This window comes from Netta rufina (genome assembly GCF_964035555.1).
Source record: "Netta rufina genome assembly, chromosome: 4".
Lineage (NCBI taxonomy): Eukaryota > Metazoa > Chordata > Aves > Anseriformes > Anatidae > Netta > Netta rufina.
The window spans coordinates 16,842,173-16,854,933 of record NC_140127.1 but is presented as its reverse complement, the minus strand read 5'-3'; the positions used below and the strand labels follow the sequence as shown (position 1 = coordinate 16,854,933).

The 12,761-nt window shown below is 33.4% G+C and overlaps 1 protein-coding gene across 3 annotated transcripts in view; it reads left to right on the top strand.

Annotated features, from left to right (window-relative positions):
* The window catches only part of SGCZ (sarcoglycan zeta), a gene marked incomplete at both ends in the record, with an annotated part of 451,496 nt that overhangs the window by 422,570 nt on the left and 16,165 nt on the right, over positions 1-12,761 (top strand). For all 3 annotated transcript variants that reach the window (XM_084286195.1, XM_084286196.1, XM_084286194.1), the window contains one exon: positions 337-409. In XM_084286195.1, the coding sequence (XP_084142321.1) occupies positions 337-409 (73 nt within the window). The remainder of the gene's footprint in view (positions 1-336; positions 410-12,761) is intronic.

Sequence of the window (12,761 nt, the reverse complement as noted above, 5' to 3'; positions counted from 1 at the left end):
TTATCAGAAAAGCAATCCGTCTGCAGTGTTAAAATGAGTGTTCAGGCAAGACAGCATTGAAAAGTTTGGTTGTATAACTGTTTTCAGATTTTTATGTGAAATTCATGTGAAATTTATGTGAAATTTAGACTTCTGATAAGCAGTAGTCTAAAGTCTCAAGTGATCAGTCCAGACTTTGACATAGAAATGCTAGCACAAATATGAAGAAACACTGATGGGCATTGACAAAGGACTCAATCAGATATTGTATCCTAAAAATGTCAATTTGTGATCATACATTTCAATGTGTTTTTATTTTTCAAATTAATTGTACTGTATTTTATTTATGTATTTTAGGCACGGAAGGGGCAGTGTTTGGGCACTCTGTGGAGACACCCCATATCAGAGCAGAACCTTCCCAAGACCTCAAGTAGGTGTTATTCAAAGAATTGTTTTAAAATCAAGTATTCTCAAAGTGAATTAAGTCTTTATTAAAAGCAATGTTGTGGTTTAACCCGGCCGGCAGCAAAACACCACATAGCTGTTCGCTCACCCTTTGCCCTCCCTCTCTGGGATGGGGGAGAGAAACAGGAAAGTGAAGCCTATGAGTTGAGATAAAGATAGTTTATTAAGACAGGAAAAAAATGTTAACAATAATAATAATAACAATAATGATAATAGTACTACTAATAATAATCTGTACAAAACAAGTGATGCACAATGCAATTGCTCACCACTCGCTGACTAATGCCAAGCCTAACCCCTAGCAGTCTGCCCCTCCTTCCCAGAGCCACCCCATATATATATAGGACACCCCTATATATTGTTTAGCATGACGTCAGATGGTATGGAATATCTCCTTTGGCTAGTTTGGGTCACCTGTTCTGGGTCTGTCCCCTCCCAGCTCTTGCTTCATCCCCAGTTGGCAGGACAGAGCGAGAAGCTGAAACGTCCTTGGCTTGGTGTAAGCACTGCTCTGCAACAATTAAAACATCAGCATGTTATCAGCACTCTTCTCATGCTAAGCCAAAACATAGCATTCGACCAGCTACTAGGAAGAAAATTAACTCTGTCCTAACTGAAACCAGGACAAGCAAATAGTAGAAATCACTGTCTGCTTAATGACTCTTACGTATCCAAACCACTGGTAAACTCCAATTTGTTCTAACTAGTCCAAAAAAATGTATAAACTTCTATCACACAAAGTGTAAAATACATTACTTCTTGGAAAGACTCGCTTCCTGTAGCAGAACACTTTAGAAATATACTTTCACCAGTGTTCAGAATAGGAACATATGGAACATTTTTAGGATTAATTGACTACAGCACTGTTTAATTTTGTCTGATGCAGATTTTGTTTTCCTATGAGCTGTTATTGAAAAATATATCTATAAACTTTTTTTAAGTGGTGTTTCTGGATTGTTGGGTTTTGAATACTCCATGCATACACTTCAAAATTTCATTATCAAGTAAGTCTACCTTTGCAAATTAAAAAAAAAAAAAAAAAAAAAAAAAAGAGTTTGCTGTCCATATTCACAAAAGTAGAGGAATAAATAAATAGTAAAATATCAAGTCTTAAACTGACTAGATTTTGTAGACCAAGAAAGATACAATTTAGAAAAATGTACAGTGAAAGCTTTTTCTTGCAGTGCTTGCATGTGCCTCAGTAAATACTGTAGTCTACATGGATGGATAATGAGTATATATGAGTATCACAAAAAATCAAAGGTCTTCTCTTGTGTTTCTCTCACGAGAAGTGCTCTGTACCTGCCTAGCAGTGTTTACAGTGAATTGCTACACGAAAATATTGGTTAAATGTCCTTCCTAATATTTGCAAAGGTATTTAAGATGATAGACCAGTAAGGATTGTTGCAGAAATCATGTGCAGGAAGTTGTCCATGCAAACAAATTTTCTGAGAGGCCCAAAACTTTGAGGAAGAGGCTGGAACTTGTCTCACTTAAAAGAATGTGAAGACCATTCTTTGCCTAATTATTTCTAATATTTAAATAATGGTATAAAAATGCAAAAGTATGGTAAAACAGATTAGCCTGTGTCTTCAGGATTGACTTCACTAGTGTTAAAATCACCTCTTGTTGCTTGTGCAACTTATATTTTAGACATTCACCTCTCCTGTCTTTTGGCTTTATTCATTACCATGATGCCCATTGCTGCTGAATGTTTTCCAGCTCCCCCATTCCTTCAGCTCATTTTTCCAAAGTGGACTTAATTAATGAGAATTCTACTGAATCTTCATTCAGCTTTCTGCCTTCTCATTAATAATGAACTCAATAAAAATATATATATATTAAAAAAAAAAAAAAAAAGATGAAGTGACAACCTTTATGTCTGGTCAAGCAGCATTAGCGCATGTGTAAGTGATTTTATTCTTACTATATTTCGTCTATATTGAATTCTGGAAGTTTTTGTACATAAGTGCTGCTATGTGTTTGAATTTAGTGATGCTCCTTCTTTAAAATTCTTAACTTTTTATCTTTAAAATTGATGATATCTACTGCTATGGCATAAATTTATTGGCTTTGGCATGAATCTTTCTAGGAGGTAACCTGCAGACATTTTTTGTAACTTTAAAGAACTGTAAATAATAGCAGCTTTCTTTGATTGTTTCTGACCATAAAATGCACTTAGGCACTCAGACCATATATATCCCTATGAAAATTCTAGTTCTTACTTCAAATGATAAAAAAAAAAAAAAAAAAGTAACTTTTTTTTTTAAAGTTCAAGACTTGCATTAATTTTACCTCAAAATAGAATGTTTTTTTTTGCTAATTTTAAATGTGTTATCAGCAAGCAATAATTTACCATTAAATTGATTGCAGAATACGTTGAAACTAATCTGTCATCAACCTAAATATGACATATCCCAGTGGTCTACCCCTATCACAGAAACAAAAAAATGTCAGGGGCCATCTTCTGGCCTATGGCCGAGCTGATACAAGTACATTGATATTGTAAAATTATTTTTTTCTCTAAAACAGAATAGTTGCATCTTAAATACTGAGTGGGAATGGTCTTTGACTCATGTGATCTTCTGAAGGGAGCCTGCAAATTGGGAGAGTCATAACTGATTCTCAATTGATAAAAAAAAATAAAATAAACAAATAAACCACCTAGATGATTGAGTTGCAGTGTTCTGGCCCAGGTCCTGCACTGTTTAATATTTTAATATAATCTTAGTCAAAATGTCCAGTATTTAATACTGGCAGTCATAAAGCCCTGTAGAGCTTTTTTTCCCAAATGCAACATTTCCTGAGCTTGGGACTTTCGGAATTAATGGAGACTTGGGAGAGAAGAATTTGCTGAGCTTTAAAATTATTTTTTTCAGTAGGCACAGACTATTGCAGTTAGATAGCGAGATGCAGTGCATGAATGCAAATGTATTAGGCTCATGTGAATAGTTGTATACAGGTCAGAAAGACAAAATAATTTGGTTCATTAAAATACAAAAAAAAAAAATCCTTAATTTTTCATATCAGTATATGTATTTGCAGTCAAGCAATAAATGAGTATGCTTAAATTATAGCCATTTTTATAAAATAAAATTCTTTTTAAATAAGCATTATATAAAATATTTTATATAATATATATATTAATCGGGGAAAAAAAGATGTTGCAAAATAGTCATATGTAAAACAATTCACTGCTGAAATTAAAAAGTGGAATTTTGACCACCTTGATTATTAAGAATAAAACTGAAGTATAAAATTTGGACAAAGACACACACAGGTTTCATAGTGTTTGAGGTGGAAGTCCTGGAATTTTAGGCCAATCTGTTCTGGACAGGGAGCCAGAAAGAAAAGGATTCATATTATCTTCAAATTTCTACAACTCTGCCTCTTCTATCCCTCCTTGTTCTATATCTAGAATTTGAGGTCTTCATACACAGAACCATTTGAAATATTTTGTATTGAAAATACCTTGTGTAAAAATGATATCTATGTGCCCAGCCACTTTGGTCATAACTTTCTCCTATCTTACATTTCCAAATAATAACTAGCAAGATTTTGTTTTCAGAAAATGTTTTATAAAATCCTTCTTGAAAGCTGGTAAGCCCTTTTGTTTCAAAACCTAAAACATAATTAAATCTGACTTTCATTAGGTGGGATAAGCAGCATAAGAGAATCATGCCTTAGAATCAGGAAAATGAATTATATCTTAATAATTTAATCTTCATATTTCTCTTGCTAACTTTTCTCATAAGAACACTGTTAGGAAAACTAAACTGTCAATATGATAGGTCCCCAAATATTGGTTTTAGGCTAATACTACATTAAAACATGGTGCAGTAATAGGCAATATCTATGCACAAAAGAGGCAGGCAATAGTTAAATGCTGATGGCTTTGCCCTGAATAACCTCCTTAATAAGGGGGTAAATTACTTTGTTGTTGTTCTCTGGGGACAACTGCTAGATCAAATTTAATAGTTTTTCTTCTCTTCTCTGTCAAGCCTCTCATACCATTGACTATCACCTAATCCTGCAAGCTAATGCTGGGCATAATGAGGTGGAAATTGACCAAGCAGCAAGGAAGCACCCAAGCTACTAGGATCCTATTTTAGGACAAGAACTAAAAAAAACACATATCATGAAGGAGTCTGTTTCAGATGCCTGATGATTTGTAAGGGTCCTCTTTTTTTTTTTTTTTTTTTTTTTCCATTTTAGGGGTAGTTTACTAATAGGACAAAGTATCGGTTCTGTAAAAACCAGAAGCCAGAGAATACATCAGAAAATTGAGAGCAGGCTGAGAGTAACAAAAGAACAAAATCTCTGCTCGTCTATTTTACCCAGAAATTAAATAATAAATCAAACTTTTTCAAAAGAAAAGATGAAGCACTGTGAAAAAGCCAAACTTTATTCCTATGTTATTTTTAAGGACCTCAGGTTCTAACTACTTTCTCAGTATTTGTTTTTAATAATTGCTATTTATGTTTTCAGATTTTGTGTTTGGTGTTCAAATAGTTATTTCAGTGTTTGGGCATGTGTATTGTAGAAATATACATTTGCTTATTTGTAAACAGCAGTTGCCTAGCTCTTGAAAATATAAATTTTTTTCATGTACATGTTCATACAAAAATAGAGGTGGTTGTAGTACCAATTGAAAAATTTACAGAATATAAACTTATATATATTTATATGCTTTTATATTTATGTATAAAATCAAAAATATATTGAAATAAAAAGCAAGAAATCAAGTAAGTAAAAGGTTATAATTACTATGCAGACAGTTCTGGCTCTTAAACCAGAAGAATAATTTGCTTTAGTGTTCAGTGAGGATGATTATATTTGACATAGGAGAGGGGAAAAGGCTCTAATGGAAACTGCAATATGAAGCAAGAATGTATTGCTGTCATTATAGATAGTAAAATTCATTGAGTTTCATGTGATTAATATAGGATGCTGGGTAATCTCTATCCCTTATTTTTGCATGAACTAGACATGAAAATAAGGTCAAGTAGCCAAAATATATAAAGTTTTCAAATTGGAAAACAGACACTGTGGGACTGATGGATCAGTAGGGGTAGCACTTGTAGTGAAATGGATGGAAAAAATAGGCTAAAAGACTAATCTAGAAGGCTAGACCTTTTAGACTCACTAGTATGCAATGCTTTTTAATATTATTTTGGAGGATTCTTTAAAGAGAATTAATAACAGCTTGAAGATAAGTAAAAACTGGAGGGAAATATAGGGTGGGTAGGTTGTGCCAATCCAAAGAAACATTTTTCCCTTGATAAGATATCTTTGTGCAAACATAAATTAGGTAAATCATCCTACCACATTCTGAATAAAGGATTTAATATAGTGCCATATCTAATTAGAAATAAAAAGACAAGACAGAGAAGAGCACATTTAAAGAAATTTTAAGGGGTGTATAATAGGTATGTATTGCTGAAATCCTTCCTTCAGCCTGGTGGGAGATTTCAAGGATGGTTTCTTCAGGACTGATCTTATTTCCAAATTTAATTAACTGTCTTTTTGCTAAAAGGAGGTACATAGACAAGCACTGACAAGGAGCACTGACAATCAGAAGATCTTGAGCACTAGGATAATACAGTGAAATTCAATAGTATGATTTGGAGTATTAGATGCAGTATTAGATAGAAATACCCATTCTACCTCTCACATGCAGGAGATTCTGAAATACCCTTTCAAAGGGAACTAAAATTCTTCATTATCAGCAACTGGATTGTGTTTGCTTTATGATTATGCCATGCCGTGGTTGCAGGGACACACAGCTGGGTTTGGAGCATAGCTGTCTCGGGGCTAACAGTATATATGAGTATAAAATGAGTATATATGAGTATAAAAATAATATGCCATGAATCCTATCTCAAAACCCTTATAAAGCTTGGAGCAACAGGAAGCATTCACTCAGTGCTGAATTAATAAGTAACAAAGCAACTTTACAGTCTGGAGATCAGCATGTAGGCAGCTGAGGATTTCCATTTACAACTCAGGTCTGACAGTCACTGTGGCCAGCAGAGACGCCTGAAATCCCAGAGCTCTCAGCTCCCAGGAGGCTCATTGCATTTAGAGTTGCCCCGGGGCTGTTTTACCACTTGTAGGCCCAAGCTGCCATCATGTGTTCAGGAAACTCCAGTTCCATGTTGTTCCAGCCTAGGACTAAAAACGAAAGCACGTGCTTTGTTCAAGTATTAATTTTCAGAGATATGACAAGTAGAAGTGTTGTACATGTACTAATTTTTAAATGGAAATGGAACAATGGTCATTAATGCCAAGGGGCTGATGCTAGTAAGGCCAGAACTTGTTTCTGAAACAGTCTGGACTCCGTACCAGATGCTGTCTTGCCCCACCATACCTGCATACTCTTGGATAACTTGCTGCAGTTCTTCTGATTTGATAAACTACTTCTATTCCATAAACCTTGTACTATACATCATTAAGGCCAAGTACTGCTGCTCTACCAGCAATAATATTTTCATTTCCTGTCTTCCTTATGATTTTAAGTGAATAGGCTTACTATTGAAATAATAAAAAGGGCTGTTTATATTTTTTCATTTGGGCAAAATTTCATTTCCTTAGTCTTTTTTTAAAATATTTTTTTCACCAGAGACTTTTTCATTCTATTTGTTCTTTTTCTCCTTCCCAACAGTATCTCCATTTTTCATGCCACTCTTTAGCCACTTTCCCCAAAACCAAAATTTCTTAATTTTGTTGTCTTTACTCTCTCCTCATCTCCCTGATAATTTATGAATCAGCTAAGCAGTTTTCTCAGTATTTGATGTAAAGGCAAAAGTCTCAAAGATCCTAAGTTTCTAAGTGATTTCTTCAAACCAACACCTAACTAAAGGAGAGATGCTAACATGCTTTGATAAGAAAAGTCAGCTGATATTACCCATTATTTCCTGCCGCCAGTTTGTGCATTTGTATACACAGGGCTCCAGACTGCCCTTAGCCTCTGACATTTCTTGCTCCATGGTCAGGTCATGGTTATGGTACACAGAGCAGTAATGTGGATGTGGGTGCAGCAGATATGGTTTGAGTTCTTGTCCATATTAGAGCGAAACAAAGGATCAGAAGATCATACAGGCTGGTTATAAGAAAAGGAAGGTCCTGAGAAAGAGGAACTGTGTAGTGGATAGTTACAGGGGCTAAAGTTAATAAGACTGTTAGTAGTGCAGACAGCTACTATTGCCTACATCCATAATTCTACAGAGAACTTCAGAGGTAGACTAAGCTGTAGAGAAGAATTAAGGATTTTTTCTTATCCTGCAGACTTCATTCTATCTTTGGTTGTATTAGAAGACAGAATTCACTGCCAAAAAGAAAGAAAAAAGCTATTTGCCTTCATAGTGTAAAACACCTAGTCTATTTTGAATAGCTGAAGATAAAAGTATTCTCTCTGATTCTTTCTGAAATGGTACTTGCACTAAAAATGTGACAAAGTAAACTCACCAAACCTTTTGTGAATTCCTATAATTTTTCTTAGCTGAGGTGTTTTATTCTTGGGCTGTTCAAGCACAGTCCAAGAACTAGCCACTGGAGAGCACAATCCAAGCTTTCTGCTGTGCGTAATCTGCAAAGGTTGAAACTGACTCGACAAAGGAATTTCAGCAGAATAATTTTTCATATGAGATGCAGTTTCATCAAGATGTGAAACAGAGCTATGTCCAGCTTACCTCAGCTAAAATATACCCACTTCTATCGGCTTAATATGGCTTTGGGGGGAAGTAATAATAATAATAATAATAATAATAATAATAATAATAATAATAATAATAAATACTATTCAAGAAGTAAGGATGGTCTGGGTTGTCACTTCCAAATCATATGTCAGCCAGTTCTCATGTGTTTCCAGTTGTTCCAATAGCCATGTTGTTTTTTTTCAGCTTCTCCCAGGCTCTTTATGTTCAGATCTTACTCTTGACAGCTACTTGAGAATTATCTGTGGGCATGTTGCTTCTATCTCTTTCTGACAAGATTGATTTCTATTTTAAGAAAATACATTCTGAATGACAACTCAGGTAATGGGACTATTTCTGAAAAGAAAATAAACTTCATGTAATAATGTTTAAACATAGGGGCAGCAGAATGGCAGGGCACATATAGAAGGGCATTCAGCTCAGAACAAAATCAAAGAAGATTATGGGTAGGAGATTGCCTTGGGTGGAGTAGAGATACCTCTAAAATGAGGAGGCTATGAGGAGTCCTTTTCTCATGTATTTGCTTAAGGAACTATCGAGGCTTGTCTCACATGCAGATCTTTGTCCTACAGCCTGAAAATTTAGACTTGTCAAGCATTTCTCTAAGAAATGAAAGCTCACATTCTAATCCTTACATTTCAGCTAATTGTCTGGGTTTTCAAAAGTTTGAGTTTTAGTGAACTCTGGAATGCATTATTTTTTAGTATCAAAGATTCTAGTTAGGTTTTCATTTTTTTAATGTTTTAATATCACTTCTTAATCAATATAACTTAATTTAATATCACTTCTTTTTAATATTGCTTCACTAGGGAATGATTTTGATACATTCCCTATCTTTAGCTCTTCTGGCTATTGCCTCACCCACTTTAAGAAACAAGCATGCATTAAGTTCTCTTTAACTTTCATCACATCACCTGTTTATTTTGTCAAGCTCTTGCTTTAAACATTTGCTCTCTCTAACCATTCTCACCTTTCCTTGATGCTGCTTTACTTTTTCTAGTCCTTTAATAACATCACTGAATAAGACTTTTCAATGCCATTTTATTCATTTCTTTTCCTCCTTGGTAACTAACATTTTTATATTCTCAGATGCAATTCTGCATTTGCCTGTGTCAGGAAATTGTTTTTCTGATTTATCTATGTCACATAAAATTAAAATACTCTGTTATTTTGGGTGTTGCTGTGAATGATTCAGGATCACTGAACTGAAGCCAGTGCCATGTACAGGGCAATTAGAACTCAGATTTGAGCCCAGTGTGATGATTTCTGGGCTAATGAGAATTTCAGGAGTTATAATAAGGTCATGCTGACACATGCCACAGTCAGTGACATGCAAAGCAGAAACATAACATCAAATGCTTACTGAATGCTGTTTAGGTTTCTTCTTTATAAGTGTATTGTTCATGAGCTGTTAAATATTGAGGAAAAAAAAAAAAAAAAAAGTATGTTGGCATTTACTGGTTTGTGCTGTTACCTACTTCATAAAACATTTATTTAACTTTCTCTTATTCAAGTATGTGAAGTCACAAAATACACAGAGCCAAATTGTGCCCTTAAAGGTTAGTTTCCCAGATAAAGAGAGCTTCACATGAAGATATGAGAATTTTGCCTTTTGATAAAGGGTATCTGATGATCAGTGAACAATATTAAAGACTCCTGAGACCTGTACATTTTCCCTTGCATTTCAATAAATACCTTGATTTCCTCCTGAAAATACAAACATTTGGTTAAAAACATGGGAATGCAACATACTTCCGAAAAAAAAACAAAAACTCTTCTAGCAGTGAATCACATGCACCTTGTGGAGGAAGTATATGTATCAAAAATACTTTTAATCATGTAAACATGGTAACCGTGTAAACATGGTAAAAAGGGCGTGTATATATATATATAATCTTGTAAATAATATGAGATTGAAATGAATGAATAAAAATCTTATTTTAATAGCATTTCCATTGTGATGTCAAGTGCAGCTAATCAAGGATTCTCTGATTGAATAGTTCAATAGCTAATAAAAAAGGGCTTCTAAGTTTTTTGTCACCATGATCATAAAAGTCCCTGGTTATCCTTTGCATACATTCTTGGAGTATGCAGCACACTTTCCAGAAAATGGACTGACTGAAGATCCTAATTTTATCCAACACCCTCAATGTTCAGCGGACAGGGTCTCTTGGTCTTACTAAATGACTCTTTTTGGCTTCAAAGTTTCCTTGAGCATTAGGACAACCAGACATTCTTTTCATAATAATAAAAAAGAAAATTAAAAAGTACTTAAAATTGTTTGAGGCCTGGAAAACTACATTTTCAAAATTATTTTGTAAAAAAAAAAAATAATCTTAATTCTAATTTGGAACAAATAAATTTAATGAAGAAAAGGATTCTGTGGTGTTTTGGGGTCTGGAGTGTTCTTTTACAAATAAGAAGCAGGAAGAGGGATAGGTAGAGGTTTGGACAAGAGGTTTTTCTTGGTGTCCTCCCTTTGTTCGTGTTACCTCTATGCAGCACATCCCACAATCCACCACAGCTCTTTACCTACAGTAAACAAGACTAGAAGAGTAGTAGTCTCACAGTTATTTTAACTGAAAGAAATCTACAGAAGAGTTATCAAGTCAATGTGTGGATTTTCCATGTTTTTATATTTGAAAAAAAATATTTTATTTTTTTCTTTTTAAATGTTAGGATTTCTATGCTAACTGAAAATAAACCAACCAACAAACAAAAAAATCAAAACACCAAGGTATGTTGGCAAGTTCATCATACGTAAAAATTAAATACTTCAAAGTATTGATATCTTGACATTTAAGGGTCAAGAAATATATAAGTATAGAGGAAATGGGCACCTGCTTTGTTGTTCATTCACTAGTTGGCAGCATATTTTTTAATCCTCCTTTTTGATTATAAATTCCAGATTGCTAGAGGTTCATATTAGTCGTTTTAATAAATAGCATGGACTGGATAGACTTGAAACAAATAAATTATTTACATTTGCACAGGGGAATCTTCTATTGCCTTCTATTTTAGGAAATACCTTTTGCTAGCCAACAGAGAAAAATTAACATAGATTAATTATATCCCCTGTGAGTTTGAGGGATGTGCAAGACGTAAATCTAAAATATTTCTTAAAACCCAAAGTTACTTTTTTTTAAATTATTTTTCTCTAATACAATCTAGGTCATCTTGTAAACAGAAATTAACAAATGAAAAATAAATGTTTCTGCATTTCTGATGAGAAATATTTTAATACCTTCAAAGCAATATATTCAAAATATTAGAAGTTTCCTTTTTTAGCAACAATACTTTAATGAATTCAACTCAAATTCATACAGCTTTGATCCTCTGAAATTCATCTTTTTTCACAAATTAACCATTGATAATTAAAAAGAAAAAAGCCCTTCTCCACTCTGCATAGATATGTATGCATCACATTGAATTGACAGAGAATTGACAGATTATATTATTTAAAACCTTGTTTTAAAAGTCTTTTCATCTTTCCTAGTGTTGTAGTTTCTGTTTAAGAATAACACTAGTTACTTTCTCCATCATAGCTATTTGTTTTTTCGGGAAGAAATATTGTATAAATAGGATTTGCTTGCAGAAGTAAATGCCACTGAGACAGGCCATCAGTAAATCTGAAAGGAAAGCAAATTTTTGGTATTCTAATAATGCAGTTTTTCTTGGATGGATGAATATCAGATGAATGCTGAGTGTTAAAATAAGTTTTAAATAGAGATTAAAGCTTTCAGAAATATGACAAAAATATAAGGAAGCTGCATATCAAACATAATTTATCTCAAAACATTGAGGAAATAATTTCTCATCATATAGGCTTTTGCATTTCCAGTAGCACACTGTAGATTGCACAACTAAGTCATTTTTGAGATGCAGATCAACTGAAGAATAATGAGAAGAAAAAAACATTAGTAACTGTAAAACAGATGCAGGTACTCAGTTTTACTAATAGATGAGTAGTGTTTTTAGAACTACTTTTCTGATCATCAGCCATTCGCTGACATTTCTACCAATTTATTTGATTTCAGGAAATTGCTAAAAAATCCTGCCTGAAAAAGAAACATCTTCTCTGGAGTATCTATAAGTCTTTTATATTATAAACAATAACTTCTCAATTTCAGAAATTAATTTTCCAAATGTCTTCATTTTAGACAAATTGGAAGTCATTTAAGTTAATGTAGTTCATGAAAAACAATGATGAAACTAGAGGAAACAATTCAACTATACACTGTTGTGTTTTGAAAAGAAAAAAAAAATTATTATTCAAACAAAATTATAGTTTCTTGAATGACATTCCTAAACGGGTTTTTATTGTCCTCCTGCTGGAAAATTTCTGACAGGTCTAAGAATGATTTGGATGTTATGAAAACAGAAATATTTATGGCATAAATTCGATCTAATAAATGTAGCTAAAGAGCAGTTTTATCCTCATTAGTACAAAATGGAAGCCAAAACTGGGAAATATTAAGAATTTGGGAAATTAGTTCATAAATCACAAAAGTATGTTGCTGAAAATTATGGAATAGAAGTATCTAATCATTTATTATTTATGCAATTCAATTTACTTTGAAATTAAAGGTAGAGCTTCATGAA